General features: G+C 37.4%; 3 protein-coding genes across 5 annotated transcripts; 1 reads left to right on the top strand and 2 right to left on the bottom strand.

Moving 5' to 3' along the window:
• Positions 1-79: 79 nt before the first annotated feature.
• Positions 80-3,037, bottom strand: thyn1 (thymocyte nuclear protein 1). Of its 2 annotated transcripts, none has more exons than XM_077208668.1 (7): positions 2,675-3,037; positions 2,386-2,582; positions 1,712-1,780; positions 1,541-1,633; positions 804-899; positions 577-727; positions 80-265 (listed from the first exon to the last, which is right to left on the bottom strand). In XM_077208668.1, the coding sequence occupies exons 1-7, from the start codon at positions 2,721-2,723 to the stop codon at positions 219-221; spliced, it is 702 nt and encodes a 233-aa protein (XP_077064783.1). In that variant the 5' UTR covers positions 2,724-3,037; the 3' UTR covers positions 80-218. The 2 variants fall into 2 exon arrangements, with proteins under 2 accessions (XP_077064783.1, XP_077064784.1); XM_077208669.1 differs by having other exon boundaries at positions 577-715; positions 2,675-2,825.
• Positions 3,027-12,127, top strand: acad8 (acyl-CoA dehydrogenase family, member 8). Its single transcript, XM_077208664.1, has 11 exons — positions 3,027-3,190; positions 5,352-5,452; positions 5,544-5,713; positions 5,920-6,029; positions 6,395-6,471; positions 6,545-6,682; positions 6,841-6,976; positions 7,077-7,174; positions 7,275-7,427; positions 9,423-9,525; positions 11,462-12,127. The coding sequence occupies exons 1-11, from the start codon at positions 3,067-3,069 to the stop codon at positions 11,515-11,517; spliced, it is 1,266 nt and encodes a 421-aa protein (XP_077064779.1). The 5' UTR covers positions 3,027-3,066; the 3' UTR covers positions 11,518-12,127.
• Positions 12,128-12,285: 158 nt separating this feature from the next.
• LOC143716280 (V-set and immunoglobulin domain-containing protein 2-like) lies at positions 12,286-16,036 on the bottom strand. Of its 2 annotated transcripts, none has more exons than XM_077208662.1 (7): positions 15,823-16,036; positions 15,053-15,216; positions 14,774-14,978; positions 13,689-13,847; positions 12,764-12,883; positions 12,550-12,691; positions 12,286-12,477 (listed from the first exon to the last, which is right to left on the bottom strand). In XM_077208662.1, exons 1-7 carry the CDS (start codon positions 15,872-15,874, stop codon positions 12,360-12,362), a joined length of 960 nt encoding a protein of 319 aa, XP_077064777.1. In that variant the 5' UTR covers positions 15,875-16,036; the 3' UTR covers positions 12,286-12,359. The 2 variants fall into 2 exon arrangements, with proteins under 2 accessions (XP_077064777.1, XP_077064778.1); XM_077208663.1 differs by having other exon boundaries at positions 12,286-12,473.
• Between the last annotated feature and the right edge of the window lie 174 nt (positions 16,037-16,210).

Here is a 16,210-nt window from a genome sequence, read left to right as displayed (position 1 = left end):
AACCTGTGATAACTGACCTCTCAAAACTGAAATGAAATCTGTATTATGAAGTGGTATGAAGGAGGCAGAAGCACAAATATTTTAATAACAAAATACTTTGTTTTATTTACTCATTTGATCACATCAAAATAGGTTACATAAAGAAATAAGACTGTAAAACTCCAAGTTTTAAAGTAGAGAGAATCGTAAGGTGGGAGGAAAAACTTTCATGATGATTTTCATATTGGATCTTCATTCTCCAAACTCAGGACAAAGTCAAATTCCTCTGAAAATAAGGAAAAATTACATGAATTTTAAGCTAACAATTATATTAAAGCTTCTTTTTACAAATGCATATATCTGAACAGCTGGAAATACATTTTTTTTTAATAATGTGGATTTAATATATATAATTTATATTTAGCTAAAAGTTATTTTTAAGATTATTATATTTAAATTTTTTAATTGTTATGATTAAATATATTATACCTTTATAATCACATTTTAAACAATGCTACATGCAAATGAGAATATACTGTGTTTTACTTATGCATAACAATAAATGAGCTGGTTTGGTGTGTATTAAATAGAAGTAACCTGCAGTGAGGGGCTGAACTGATAGTCTGGCCCTGGTGAAGAGGGCCATGTCTTTCAGAGGGCCACCCTTAGCTTTGTGTTGCAAGTGATATTTCTTCAGCTCAGCCAGAGAGATGAAACGCTTGGTCATCCTTTCAAACTGAACATCCACCTATACAGTTAATCAGTGGTCAGTTTTGATGGTAAAAATAGAAATATGTATTTTTTTTATCTGTGTAAATACACACCATACTCCATTTAGGGTTGTCTGCTTTGCTTGAGGGGTCGTAATGAACGTCTTTCTTGACAAATTGCGTATGGTCTACATAAGCCTCCTTTACAATCTGTAAGAAATAATTAATACAGGGTTCGTACAGATACTGTAAAATGAAATTCCAGCACTACTTTTTTGGTTTTCAAGGACTTCAATCAGAGATCGCATTTATCAAATAATATCTTTATTTTCTTTCAAATTCTAAAAAAAAGGGTAAATTGATAAACAAAATAAACTAATAAAACAAAATGGTACAAATAAAGTGCAGCACAAGCAATGACTGCGGTAACTTCAACCATTGAAAGGATCCTATGTCAAAGATATCGCTTTCCTTATTCAAACTGATTTTTTCTCCCATGAATATATGATTGACCTGAAAACCATATACTTGATATTTATGCGAGCAATATCAAGTGCAATGTGAAATTTCTCTATATCAGACGGGTTGCAGTGTTAATTTTATGTGAAAAGATTGTTTTAAAAACATTAAACACTAATTTCACATATATTGCCATTCAATAATTCAATCACTTTTCAAGTACCTTTTCATAAATATTGCTGTTTTCAAGGGTTTTCTAGGACTTAAATCTCAAAGCGTCAAATTCAAGTACTTCAAGCACCCTGTACGAACCCTGCTCATAAAATTATTCTCACTCACTGTTATTATGTATGTGGTTAAAATGTTAAGCTTCCACTGGAGTGACTCCTCACCTTCATGAGGCCAGCGATACCTGGCACTTTGCAGTTACTGTGGTAAAAGAAAGCCTGCTGGTCCACCTTCATATCTCTCATGAAATTACGTGCCTGAGGGGAAAAGTCTTCAGCATAAGTGATTGTTCTGCATGTGCTTTTTGATAAACATAATACTAAATCACAGTCTACCTGATAATTCCTCACTCCATCCCAGCATCCCGTTTGGTTGGGAAGGGCTTTTAGGTCCTCAATTCCAAACTGTAGTCGGAGTTGACAAGATATTATGTTATGTAATAGGCTAACATTGCTTCACATCTGAGTTGTTTAATTAGGTTTACATTCACCTATTAACATCACTTAAAAAATCTCTTCTGATAAAAAAAGCTTTTAAAATATCCCTCATTTACTGATTTTTTTTTTCTAGGTCATTGTACACTTCCACTACATAAGAAAAAAAATCATTTTTCACAATATCGTAAGTCACAATCATGGTCACAATGCAAAACTGCAACAATATGTATGGCATTGTATAGAGTGCTGTATGTGAGATCAGTATCATGATTTGAACCGACAGAAAAAGTAGAAATGAGATAAGTCATAATGAGATAAGACATAGGCCCTAAGTATGGCATCAAATGTCAAAATATGAGATACTAAATCATAATTTTGATAACAAGTAGAAATTATGAGATAGTCATATTTATAAGTTAAAAGTCGAGATGTTATCTCAAATTATGATTTTTTTATGTCACAATTATAATTTACCAAAGGAAATCATTTTGTTTTTGTAGTTCTCTGTAATATTGTATTGTTATTGTTGGAGTTAACTTAATAATAATAATTATTATTAATAATTGATTTACCTTCACGTCCACTCCATTTTCAATTCGACTCTCAGGTTCAGACTTCATCAGCCAGTGGTTGTAAGATGCTTTCCATGCGTCATCATTTTTAATTTTTTTCTCAACATCATTTTTTATTGCTGTTGACCTTTTTCTTTTGCCAGTTTTGAGTGGTGCTTCATCATCAGACTCCTTATTGTGTTGGGCGTCTGCATCAGCTAAAACAAGAAGCAAATAATTATTTAAAGTGATGCTTGTCGCGCATAAAACTATAAAACGATGCAACCCTCACATTGAGCAGATTACTTACTGTGTTCATTAGATTTGGCGCTGCTTCGTGTTGTTTTCCTGGGTGGCATGTTTCACTTGCAATGCGAGCGAGGAAATACAAGCACTCGTGATAAAACAGCGCCCTAGCAGATTGTGTGCGGTCTGGAGAATCATAACGGGGTTGGGATTTAGTCTGCTTTTATTTAAAATCAAATTCAGAAGGTGGATATAAAAAGAGATCCTTAATAACGTTTAAAAACTGTTTGCAACTTAAATCTAATAACTTTTAATCAACTTGACCTAAATATGCGTTAATGCTGCGCATACATGATCCATATGAATATATTTGTTGAAGCTGAACTACAAGACCAGTCTGTTTAGAACTTCACTACCCAGCATCACCGCGGCGACTGATTGCGTCACTGAACCAACATGGCGGCGGCTAGGGCACTCGTAAGAGGTGTCCTATTGGGCACATATAGCATCGGTAGAAGTCGCAGTTTAATATTTAACACTGTACACGTACAGAGACGAGGAATATCAGCGTGCATTGATCGTAAGTCAAATTATTTAAAGACCGTGATAATAATGACAATGTTCCTTGAGAGACAACCACACAAACAGTCAGTCATTTAGGACTGGATGTAATGTTACTGTTTGTTTCAAATACTATTTTTTTATTATGCTAGTATAGATCTAATGCAGATTTTAATCAGTTTAATCTCATTTTTGATTTTATGTCAAATCTGGTGCAAATTTATGATTTTGAACCTATGTCGATGGCCAGTCCCTGTCACAGGTTGGTCTGTTTAGTAAACTCAGTTGTGCAGGCTTGTTGAGCCAATATAAAAAGCTTCATTAAAAATCAGTGTTCATTGAGTTTACTGAAATTGTACAGTATTATGTTAAATGTACAAACACTTTTTCTTTATCATATTTAGATATGTTATAAAAAAAAATGTAATAGCACGTCTATGCAAATTTTAACCAATCATATTTGGGGGTGGGTGTCGAGCGCAGCTGATTGGCTCATATCAGATGCCGTTTCCCTTTGTTCCGTGCTGGTTATGTATCTCATTACAACAGATGCTGCTGCTAATACATACAGTATATAAACTAAACAATTACCAATTACACGTTCTTATACAGGTCCTTCTAAAAAAATTAGCATATTGTGATAAAGTTCATTATTTTCCATAATGTAATGATAAAAATTAAACTTTCATATATTTTAGATTCATTGCACACCAACTGAAATATTTCAGGTATTTTATTGTTTTAATACTGATGATTTTGGCATACAGCTCATGAAAACCCACAATTCCTATCTCAAAAAATTAGCATATTTCATCCGACCAATAAAAGAAGTGTTTTTAATTCAGAAAAAGTAAACCTTCCAATAATTATGTTCAGTTATGCACTCAATACTTGGTCGGGAATCCTTTTGCAGAAATGACTGCTTCAATGTGGCGTGGCATGGAGGCAATCAGCCTGTGGCACTGCTGAGGTGTTATGGAGGCCCAGGATGCTTTGATAGCGGCCTTAAGCTCATCCAGAGTGTTGGGTCTTGCGTCTCTCAACTTTCTCTTCACAATATCCCACAGATTCTCTATGGGGTTCAGGTCAGGAGAGTTGGCAGGCCAATTGAGCACAATAATACCATGGTCAGTAAACCATTTACCAGTGGTTTTGGCACTGTGAGCCGGTGCCAGGTCGCGCTGAAAATTGAAATCTTCATCTCCATAAAGCTTTTCAGCAGATGGAAGCATGAAGTGCTCCAAAATCTCCTGATAGCTAGCTGGATTGACCCTGCCCTTGATAAAACAGTGGACCAACACCAGCAGCTGACATGGCACCCCAGACCATGGTACCCACAGTACCCACAACTGACTGTGGGTACTTGACACGGGACTTCAGGCATTTTGGCATTTCCTTCTCCCCAGTCTTCCTCCAGACTCTGGCACCTTGATTTCCGAATGACATGCAAAATTTGCTTTCATCCGAAAAAAGTACTTTGGACCACTGAGCAACAGTCCAGTGCTGCTTCTCTGTAGCCCAGGTCAGGCGCTTCTGCTGCTGTTTCTGGTTCAAAAGTGGCTTGACCTGGGGAATGCGGCACCTGTAGCCCATTTCCTGCACACGCCTGTGCACGGTGGCTCTGGATGTTTCTACTCCAGACTCAGTCCACTGCTTCCGCAGGTCCCCCAAGGTCTGGAATCGGTCCTTCTCCACAATCTTCCTCAGGGTCCGGTCACCTCTTCTCGTTGTGCATTGTTTATTGCCACACTTTTTCCTTCCCACAGACTTCTCACTGAGGTGCCTTGATACAGCACTCTGGGAACAGCCTATTTGTTCAGAAATTTCTTTCTGTGTCTTACCCTCTTGCTTGAGGGTGTCAATGATGGCCTTCTGGACAGCAGTCAGGTCGGCAGTCTTACCCATGATTGCGTTTTGAGTAATGAAACAGGCTGGGAGTTTTTAAAAGCCTCAGGAATCTTTTGCAGGTGTTTAGAGTTAATTAGTTGATTCAGATGATTAGGTTAATATCTCGTTTAGAGACCCTTTGTGCAATGTGCAATGAATCTAAAATATATGAAAGTTAAATTTTTATCATTACATTATGGAAAATAATGAACTTTATCACAATAGGCTAATTTTTTTAGAAGGACCTCTATATACTGTAGGCTATATATGCACACACTGCATTATTTCCACAGCCTCTATAGGTCTCTCAGATGAACAGAAAGAGTTTCAGAAGGTGGCATTTGACTTTGCTGCCAACGAGATGGCACCACATATGGCGGAGTGGGACCAAAAGGTAACCTGAACAACTGAAAATATTGGTTATTGTTTATATATCACACTTAAACCTTACTGTACATTTAAACACAATTTATATTTTCACTTAGGAAATATTCCCCGTGGATGCCATGAAGAAAGCCGCCCAGCTGGGATTTGGTGGGATTTACGTGAACCCTGATGTTGGGGGCTCTGGACTCTCTCGTCTGGACACCTCTATCATATTTGAAGCTTTATCCACAGGCTGTGTCAGCACTACCGCTTATATCAGTATTCACAAGTGAGTCTGCCCTGCCATATATGCGCTATAAATGTCCCCACTCCCTACTAGCTTACTTATAAAATACTTTGTTTTTGCCTCGTAATAATACATATTGTAGGAGCAAATTGGTTTTTATATAAAGTAGCACGTGCTTGCATCTCGTTTTCCTTCTTCTTTGTGGTTTATTGGGCCTTACATAGTGTTTATGGGTTGTGTTTTTATAGCATGTGCGCCTGGATGATAGACACATTTGGAAACAAGGAGCAGAGGGAGAAATACTGTCCTGATCTCTGCTCTATGCAGAAATTCGCCTCATACTGTCTCACAGAACCTGGTAAATTCAAAGTCACATTTTTCTGTATTCATTTGTGGGCTATATCAGTGTTATCCTTAACCAAAAACCTAGAAATATTGCCTTTGAAACTAACTGAAATTATGTTGAAGTACTAAAATTACTAAAGATAAATTATATATATATATATATATATATATATATATATATATATATATATATATATACACACATATATATTAAAAAAGAGAGAATAATAAAAATGGCAAAAGCTCATGAAAATTACAACAACAAAAAAATGTATGCAGATACACCAAAAGTGATGTCTGGCCTTGGAAATTGTACATCTTTACATATACATATATATATATATTTTTTTTTTAACCTTTTTTTCTTTTCTTTTCCAGGTAGCGGGAGTGATGCTGCTTCTCTTTTAACCAGTGCGAAGCTCCAAGGAGAACATTATATTCTCAATGGCACCAAGGTACATGAAGAAACTGAGACATTGACAAAAATCTCCATGCAGCTTCCCAACAGTTTTCCATGTCTCCCGTCAGGCGTTCATCAGTGGAGGTGGAGACACAGATGTTTATGTGGTCATGTGCAGGACAGGTGGGAAGGGACCTAAGGGGATCTCCTGCCTGGTGGTTGAGAAAGAAACCCCTGGACTCAGCTTTGGCAAAAAAGAGAAGAAGGTAATGGATGTTTTCAGCTTAAACCAGGGGTGTCCAAACTCGGTCCTGGAGGGGCCACTGTGAGAATTTTTATTTTTTTTAGAACAAGTGACTTTCAAAAGAGTGTTAAAGGTTGTACAGCAGATGGCAGAATTGAGTCATTTATTTATAAACTGCAGGTAGGATGGAACTCACAGCCAACCCGAGCTGTGATTTTTGAGGACTGCGCTGTCCCAGTGACCAATCGGCTTGGAGCAGAGGGGGAGGGCTTCAGCATTGCCATGAAAGGCCTAAACGGAGGCAGAATTAATATTGGTGAATTGTTTCATAACTTTGATTTGAAACCTTTTTGATACCCTATTTATTTTAAGCCTTTTTTGGTGACTGTTTAATGCAAGTGCTCTTGTACCCACAGCTTCTTGCTCTCTTGGAGCAGCTCATGCATCTGTGCTTCTGGCTCGAGACCACATGTGTGTGCGTAAACAGTTTGGAGAAACACTATCGAACAGCCAGGTACCAGCTGAATTGTCTTGCACTGATCTTTCTAATAGGTCTCAATCAGACGTCTAGTTTAAATCAGAAACAGGAAGGTGTAATGGTTGCCCGTGTTCAGTTCCTGCAGTTTAAGCTGGCTGAGATGGCCACTAAGCTGGTCGCCTCTCGGCTGCTGGTGCGTCACGCGGCGCTGGCTCTACAGGAGGGCCGACCGGACGCAGTCTCCCTCTGCTCAATGGCCAAGCTCTTCGTGACAGATGAATGTTTTTCAGTAAGTACACACTAGAGCCCGACCGATATGGATTTTTGGGGGCCGATGCCGATACCGATATTAGGGAGTAAAAAAAGCCCGATACCGATATTTCGGCCGATATTATTTATGTGTATATTATAATACAGTAGCAATATTATTTATGTGTATTATAGTACAGTATACCAGTCAAAAGTTTGGACACTTTCCTATTGGTGTGTACAAACTTTTGATGGGTACTTTACACAGTAGCTATAAACAGAATAAATATATTTTATAAACACGTTTTGCAATGATCACTCAAATGTGGTAATCAAACACTTGTGTGACACAGATATGTAATGGAGGCAGGGGGAATGATAGAATGAGAATTATACAGCTGAGCTGTAACCAAACTAGTTTGCATTGCATGTTATATTATATTATATTATATTCCAAATACTGTTGCATAATCTTCACTAACGACGACTTTGTCTTTTAATTTAGTCATAACTTGTATCAATAAATATATAAAAAGTGTCACTGACAAAACCTTATTATCTTCTATTTTTACTCTTAATTCCTCTAATCTCTACCAGTGGAGGAAGAACTCAGATCTTTTTACTAAAGTAAAATGAATAATATCATAATGAAAACGTTTTTAATTACATATGTACAGTACTTTTATATTATTTTAAATAATTAGTAAGCAAAATGTACTAAACGTGACACTAGGCTACTCTTAATGCAAAATGGCCCTATATAAAGTGTTATAATTATATACATTTTTGGAATATTGCTTGATGTTGTAACGTAGCGTTATCAGGCAGAATGAGCTTTAACACTGTGTCTACACCGGACGCGGCCGTTACTGCTCGCGTCGCAACAGCTGTTTACCCTAGACAAAGCAGAATCAGTTTACTGTCGGAGATCGCTCGCGCCACGCATTTTAATCAATGTTTCATCAACCAATTGCCTTAATAAATAAGAAGAAGGCCTAAATATAGCAGACAATATAATCAGGACTTCTCAGCTGCACGCTTGCAATAGTCACAAGCTCACACAATACGTGACAGAGGCTTGTAGCAGAGAAATCAATTCTGTGAATTACACTGGTCAAATCACAAGTCGACTACTACCCACCGGATGAAGAAGGGTTGGCTCTCAGTCTCCACAGGCTACATAAAATATTCATTTTATTTTATTTTATTTTATTTTTCGTGTTTGCATTTATGAGGAAAAAACAATGTTACAGACGCGACAGTTCAGCACTACGGACGTGAGCGCTCTGAAAGCGGCACTAATGCTTTGAAACTTTCACATAGACATCAAACAGAAAGCACAAAACCTTTCGTTTCAAAGTGAATTTCGTTTTGTATTAATTGTATCTTAATTTTAATCAATGTTTCATCAGCCATTTGCCTGGATTTAATTTATAAGAAGTAAATTTAGCAGACGATAGATAATCTCGACACGGAGGCGCCTGTGGGTGAACTGGAGCTCGTCTCATGAACCGAAACTCAGCGTATAGACCTGAGAATTGAAATATATCTATATTGAAATGTCTACTTTTAAACAGAACAATTCAAAACGAAAGACAGACAGACTCATGTAATCGTATGAAATGTGCATTTCTCTCTAGCGCGCGCTCACTGAAGATCGCGAGTCAGCATCGTCAACTTCATCTTTGGCTGACACTGACTGAAAACACTTGTTTATTAATAAACAATTAAAATGTCTCCTTGCTATATTTATTGTATTCATAATCATTATTTTTGCCAGTTCTTGTGACAGCTTTTAGGTGCTTTATTGGCAGCGCCACCCTTACATGAATCACCGTATCCGCATTTTTTAAAATATTCATTTATCGGCCATTATAAATGCCGATACCGATAGTTAGGAAAATGCCTAAAATCGGCCGATAATATCGGCCCGCCGATATATCGGTCGGGCTCTAGTACACACACATTATTCCGTCACCTGAGTGCTGTTGTAACCCAAATATGTAAATAAGTATTTTCTGATCATCTCTTTCAGATTTGTAACCAGGCCTTACAGATACATGGAGGCTATGGTTACCTAAAGGACTATGCAGTGCAGCAGTATGTCAGAGACATTAGAGTACATCAGATATTGGAGGGTAATGACTTTTTTTTATTATTATTAAAAAAAGGAACTCTGTTTCACTTTATTTTAAGATGTCCTTGTTACAGTGTAGTTATACATTTAAGTACTGAATAATATTAATTAACTACATGTACTTACCATAGGGTTAGAGTTAGGATTATTGTTTGGTTAATTGCGTGTAATTATGTATTCTTACTTATGCCCCTCACCCTTGTCAGGGTAAGGGCCGCCAACCACAGATCTACAGATTATTCTGTCTTTGGCCATTCTTTCCAGCTGGTTCCGGGTGTAGCCCATCTTGGTGATGTCGGCTTCGAGGTCACATCGCCAGGTGTTTCTTGGACGGCCTCTTCTCTGCTTTCCTTGGAGGTTCCACTTCAACGCCTGCCTGTTGATGTGGGTTGATGCTTTACGAAGAGTGTGCCCTATCCAGCCCCATCTTCTCTTTCTGATTTCTTCCTCTGCAGGGAGTTGGATAGTCCTTTCCCAAAGGTTGATATTGCTGATGGTGTCAGGCCATCGGATCCGGAGAATTCTTCTAAGACAGTTGTTGATGAAGGTTTAAACCTTCCTAATGGTCATCTTGGTCATCCTCCAGGTCTCAGCTCCATACACTGACTTCACGTTGGAGTTAAATAGGTGGACTTTTGTTGTCAAGGACAGGTCTCTTGAGCTCCAGATGTTCTTGAGCTGTACGTAGGCCGCTCTTGCTTTGCCAATCTTTGTCTTGACGTCTGCGTCTGTCCCGCCCTGTTGGTCAATGGCACTGCCCAGGTAGGTGAAGGACTGAACTTCTTCCTGGGGACTTTCATTCATCATGACTGGTTCCTTGCTTGAGGATTTTATCTTTAGGATCTTGGTCTTATCTCTGTTTATGTTGAGGCCAATCTGAGATGAGATAGTTGACACTACATCTGTCTTCTCTTGCATCTGCTGTTTGTTGTGGGAGAGAAGTGCAAGGTCATCAGCAAAGTCCAAGTCCTTGAGCTGGGTCCACCAGGTCCACTGGATTCTGTTTTTTTGCTCTCTTGTTGCTTGCTTCATAACCCAGTCAATGGCGAACAGGAAGGGTGACCTGGAAGATGTTAGTGAGCTGCCCTCCATGGATGACTCAACAAAACCATCATTCCATCATGAGAATGTCTTATCAGGTTGACCAACTTAATTGGGATGCCGTAGTGTCGGAGGAGCTTTCAAATGCCTTCTCATAGTCAACAAAGTTGATAAACAGGGGGGAGTTCCACTCAAGGGACTGTTCGACTGTTGGTGTTCCGAGTGTGCGGATGTGGAGCTAGTCTTTTCAAGAGTTCTTCGAAGTGCTCGGCCCACCTCTTTGTCTGCTGTTCGATCTCTTTGACGGTCTTTCCCTGTTTGTCCTTGTCGGGTCGCTCTGGCTTGCTGAACTTTCCAGACAGTCGCTTGGTGATGTCATACAGTTGTTTCATATTGCCGTTGTATGCTGCCAGTCCACTCACATATTCTTTCTTATTCTTCTTGATACTCCTTTTCACTGCTTTGTTTGCTTTTGCGTAATCTATTTGAGCCTGGGCTTTTGCTGCGCTAGTCCTACTGGTATTGACTGCCGCTTTCTTCTTCTTTATATACTCTATCTTGGTCAAGGTCTCCACTGTAATCCACTCTTTATGCAGGTGTTTTCTGACTCGGAGTACTTCCTGGCATACTGATCTGAGTGCCTCTTTCACATGTAATTATGCATAACTGATGGTTATTACTACAGTAACTACATGTGTAATAAGGACATTGTAAAATAGTGTTATCATTTAGAAGTAGCTGTAATGTGTCTGTATTAATATTGCATACTAATACATATAAAAAAAATTAAACAATAAGAAGTATAATTATTATTGTTCTATGTGGGGTTGGGTGCAGTAATGCAGTATTATTTTCATGATCACTTTTGATTTAACATAGTTGTTTCTTTTGTTTAGGTACGAATGAAGTGATGAGGATGATCATTGCGAGAAGTTTGCTCACTGAATCATGATGTTCATGAATGGAATGGATTCATAGACAGGACTATATATCTTACATGGGACTATAGAGGTTACTGATCTTTCACACTCCAGTATCTGTTGATTTTGATTATGAGCTGTCAACTGTATTTTATGTGGAATGTCCAGAAAGTTTATGCCTTAAACACATGAATTAGTAAATCCAGATTACAGTGTTTATAATAACACACTGAGAAATGTAGTTTGTTTAGGGTGAAAATTCTGGCAGGTTACAAGACAATATTTGAAGAGAAAACACTTGGCAAAGCATTCAGCATTTACAAAAGTTACTGAAACACTATTTGAAATCTAATATAATTCTGACAAAGACCAATAAATCTATGTCAATCTATGTAGAAATGGATATCAGATTAATTCAATGTTCACCACTTGGTTTTATCACAGACAGCTTTCTTTGTGAGATCATTTTCAAAGCACAGAAACTCAGATCACAATTCAAGTGTGGCTTTATACTACTTTTCCTCATTGCAGAGTATATAAATCTGATCCTCATGTTGTTTTTAAAATGACTATTGTGTCTTCTATTAAACTGTCTTGTGCTTCCTGTGAAATAAAAAAAACTTGTTTCGATGAAGCTTTCAATGAAGGCTGTTTGGGTTTCACCTGAAAATCTGTTTTTGTATGTCTTATCAACGTTTATAATGCTCTCATATTAAGAATTAAAATGCTATTTATACCTATATTGCAAAAGTTATAATATCTTCAACTCATTAAAGTAGTATTGAAGTACAAAAGTATGCTTAGGTTAAAAAGTATTTTTATTGGTGCAAAAATTAAACAAGCATAGAGATGCAAAAATAAGTTTCTGAGGAGATTAAACAAGTGGACTAAAGTGAGACACTTTCATATCTGTTTGGTCTTCAGTATCCGACTGAATGGGAAGTACATTCCCTCCACTCTGCTGATGAGGTGCTGAATTGTTGTTCACCTGGCTTTTGAAGAAAAACCGATGAAAGCAAAATCATGCTTGAACACATCTAGCTTACCAAGGTTTAAATACACACCTAAGCTCATTTGCACATGTTTTCTGGATGTGCTTCTCGCTGTTCCAGGTGACATAGGAAACTATCATCGCACCAATCAGCAGAAGAACGAGGAAGATTCCCATCAAAACTCCACCAATTACAGCTCCAATTCTTCCTGCATCTTAGAATAGAACAGCATGTCAAATAATGTCAGTCTTCAGTTATGTCAGAGCAATGTGTGTGTAGTACTCACGGGTCACTCTGAGGGTTATGCTGCACACTGCCTGTCCGAGCTCATTGGACGCTTTACATGTGTAGGTAGTAGCAAAGGCATCAGACAGGTTGCGCAATATCAGGGAACCGGTGTGCTGATCTGAAGCACAAATGAGACATGAGTTTTAGTGATAGATTTAAACAATTGATAGAATAGAAAAAGTTGGCTGATAACATATGGTGACCTTATGCGCTAAAGAAAGAACGCGCAAATCTTTAGAACTTTGTGTTTGAACTTCCGTTTTTGCGGTAGCTCTGTATATTTCTATTGAAGAGTAAATAGCTGGTGAAGTGGATTTACTTATTGTGGAGTTAAAGGTGTTCTAAGCGATGACAGGTGACGTCACTTCTTGTTGAAGTTTAAAGTATTGTCAAACAAAATGGAGGCTAGCTAGACCCTCACTCCTCCTCATCCACACACTAACCCCCCAAACCCCACCCCCAAATCCTTCTTGTCTGTTATTGGCTGAAACAGTTTGTAGTGTTTTGTGGTGCGGGTTAGCCCAGTTTGTTCTTGCTGTTTGTGGAGTCATGGGGTGTCTGCAGAGACCGCATTTTTTACAGTGTGTTCAGTAGACAGGCAGCTAGCGGATAGTGAGGAGATGTTTGCTGTATGTGACAAATGTTTTGGCCTAAAAAACGCGTGACATCGCTTAGAGCACCTTTAACAAAAGTTATCATGACCACTTTAATGTATGAAGCGAATGTCATAACAAATGTCAGTAGACCGGGAAGATTTTAAACTAAGCTGTTCGTTCAAAAATCCCTAAGATCTTACCTTCATGTTGTGGAAATACAAACCGGAAGACAGGACACAGAGCAGAGCTGAAAAGGGGCGGGGCTACAAAAGCTCCAAGCTGTTTGGTTTTTTTCAGTGTTATTTCTAGTGTTTTTGCAGCAGGTACCTTCAATGAAACTGTCTGGTGGCAGATCGGCCGCATTCTGCTCTCTGTGCCATGAGTAGATCGGTCTGGGGAGACCATGAGAGGTCTGACAACTCAGAGTGACATCATTTCCCACGTAAGTGTCTCCCTGCAGCCGACACACTGGCACTGATGGAGGAACTGATGATGGAGAGAACAATGAACATATAGCACCATCCATGTGTGGAGTCATCATAAATATGATCAGTTAAAATTATGTATTTGAAATTTATCAAATTACACATTATTACTGGTTTATCATGAGTTCTAAAGACAAAGAAGAGTAATAACATTAATCACAATTATTAATTGCAATACAGTATGTTTCTTTCAGTGTTATTATTAAATAAAACTAAAAAATAAAGCTGTTTTTGTTCATTAAAATAAAATTTAAATATTAGATGAAAAACAAGAAATGTTGCATTGGCAATTAACTGAAATAAGCTGAAGATGAAGTACTAAAAAAAACTGAATAATAAATAAAACTAAAATAAATACATATAAAAAACAAATAAATTGACAAAAGCACAACAAAATCATATAAATGTAACAACAAAAAAAGAGCTAATTCAAAATATGAATAAATCCTATAATAGTATCTAAATAATAAAATAACACTTGCGCTTCCAATTTTTATATCTATAAGACAGGAAATAAATACAATTTCAATTGAATAGAAATTAAGTAAATATGTTGGGTAACACTTTATTTTAAGGTGACGTATAGTTACACGTTACGACATGTACTTACTATAGTAATAACAGTAAATTATGCATAATTACAAGTAACTAACCCTAAACCACACCCTAACCGTAACTCTATATAACTCAGTACTTAATACTCAGTATGAGTAATTACAAAGTAACTACGTCACCTTAAAATAAAGTGTAACCATTATTTGAATAAATATGAATAATAATTAATGTTTTTTTAATGCTAAAAGTATTTCCAATATTTTATACATATTTATAATATTTTTATTTTGTCTTTAATTTTGTCTTAAAATACCATGTTTCGGGGTTAGTGGCATCAAAAACTTTGAAAACCCATGGTATAGGCCATCTTACATAGCACAGTGAGGTTGATGAGACCTTGTCCGCTGCCGGACCAGTCATTTGGGTTGGTGACCTCACAAATGTACAGCCCAGCATCAGATGTTTCGGCACTGATAATCCTGATGGAAGCGACGCCTGACACTGGAGGGTTCTGCAAAAGAGCCATTCTTCCGTCCAAAGAGTTCACCCAGTACACCATCCCATTGTAGTACAGCAGCTGTGTCAAAAATAACATTGAGGTCTACAGACTGGTGGTCTATTGTAAATGACTCTGATTATTCCCATTCTTACCGTGTTGGCTAGGACAGCAGGAGTTCCTGGAGAAGCGTAACGCCACTCCAGGGTGAAGCCCTCTGAGACGTGTGTATTATATGTGCAGGTCAGCTCAGCCGACGAACCCGACCGTACAAACACTGAGGGCTTTACCACAACCGCATGCCGTGACCTCACTACATCTACAAGGACAAAGGAAACATCCGGAGGTTATGCTCTATACGTTGAGAAACCTTAATACATACACTACAAGAGTTTGGGGTCAGTAAGGCTTAAAAAAAAAAAAAAAAAACCTTTTATTCCGAAAATATGCATTAAATTGTCACAAGTAACAGTAAAGACATGTATAATGTTACAAAAGATTTATATTTCACATAAATTCTGTTCTCTTCTATTCATGTAATAATCACGAAAAAAATCAGTTTTCACAAAAAAATAAACAGCACAAATGTTTTCAACATTGATAATAATAATAATAATAATAATAAGCAGCAAATCAGAATATTAGAATGATTTCTGAAGAATCATGTGACACTGACAACTGAAGTAATGATGCTGAAAATTCAGCTTTGCCATCACAACAATAAATATGTATTAAAATGGAAAACAGGTATTTTTAATTATAATATTTCATAATACTTTACTGTATTTTTGATAGTAAATGCAGTCTTGGTGAGCATTAGATATTTCTTTTAAAAACAAATTAAAAATAAGATTTTCCATAATCTAATTATAAACCTATTTCAATTCTATATGTAATGACTGAAAAGGTTGATGGAATTACTCACCAAAGTACTGGAATAAAATCCATGTTGTGAGGACAGTGTGACCAAATGCCATTATGCTTTTAATATTTTGTTGCCCCTGCAATAAGATAAGGAGCAGCTCATAACTGGTTGGCTCTGACTAACAGAAAGCTCAACAATGTCCAGACTGTGCTTGCAAAAAAGGGAGGCATGCAGGTGTGGCTAAACGTTTCTTATTGTTTTTCACTAAAGCCCCTTTTTTCTTAAAAATGGTTAGAAAAACCAAAGTCACCTATTCCATAGCTAAGACAACCAATGTTATTTTGAACAAAGGAATTTAATTTATACTTACTCCTAAAGAAATGTTGATTCCGATGATGTTAACAAGAAAAAGACAATTTTGTTATGGTTATTATAGAAATCGGGGGCT

Source organism: Siphateles boraxobius, unplaced genomic scaffold (genome assembly GCF_051911475.1).
Source record: "Siphateles boraxobius isolate OS27281-9 unplaced genomic scaffold, OSU_SipBor_1 6, whole genome shotgun sequence".
NCBI classification, from domain to species: domain Eukaryota; kingdom Metazoa; phylum Chordata; class Actinopteri; order Cypriniformes; family Leuciscidae; genus Siphateles; species Siphateles boraxobius.
The sequence above is the reverse complement of the archived record's forward strand: the minus strand, read 5'-3'. Positions and strand labels throughout refer to the sequence as shown.

Bases quoted from the DNA above. Each gene is read 5' to 3' on its own strand.
- thyn1 (XM_077208668.1), bottom strand. From the start codon at position 2,723: ATGCCACCCAGGAAAACAACACGAAGCAGCGCCAAATCTAATGAACAC. The intron at 728-803 runs GTGTGTATTTAC...TTAACTGTATAG, and splicing joins ACAACCCTAAATGGAGTATG to GTGGATGTTCAGTTTGAAAG. The intron at 266-576 runs GTTACTTCTATT...CCTTATTTTCAG, and splicing joins AGTTCAGCCCCTCACTGCAG to AGGAATTTGACTTTGTCCTG.
- acad8 (XM_077208664.1), top strand. From the start codon at position 3,067: ATGGCGGCGGCTAGGGCACTCGTAAGAGGTGTCCTATTGGGCACATAT. The intron at 6,683-6,840 runs GTAATGGATGTT...TATAAACTGCAG, and splicing joins TTGGCAAAAAAGAGAAGAAG to GTAGGATGGAACTCACAGCC. The intron at 6,977-7,076 runs GTGAATTGTTTC...TTGTACCCACAG, and splicing joins CGGAGGCAGAATTAATATTG to CTTCTTGCTCTCTTGGAGCA.
- LOC143716280 (XM_077208662.1), bottom strand. From the start codon at position 15,874: ATGGCATTTGGTCACACTGTCCTCACAACATGGATTTTATTCCAGTAC. The intron at 12,884-13,688 runs GTACCTGCTGCA...TTTGTGCTTCAG, and splicing joins ACCAGACAGTTTCATTGAAG to ATCAGCACACCGGTTCCCTG. The intron at 12,692-12,763 runs GTGAGTACTACA...TTCTATTCTAAG, and splicing joins CATAACCCTCAGAGTGACCC to ATGCAGGAAGAATTGGAGCT.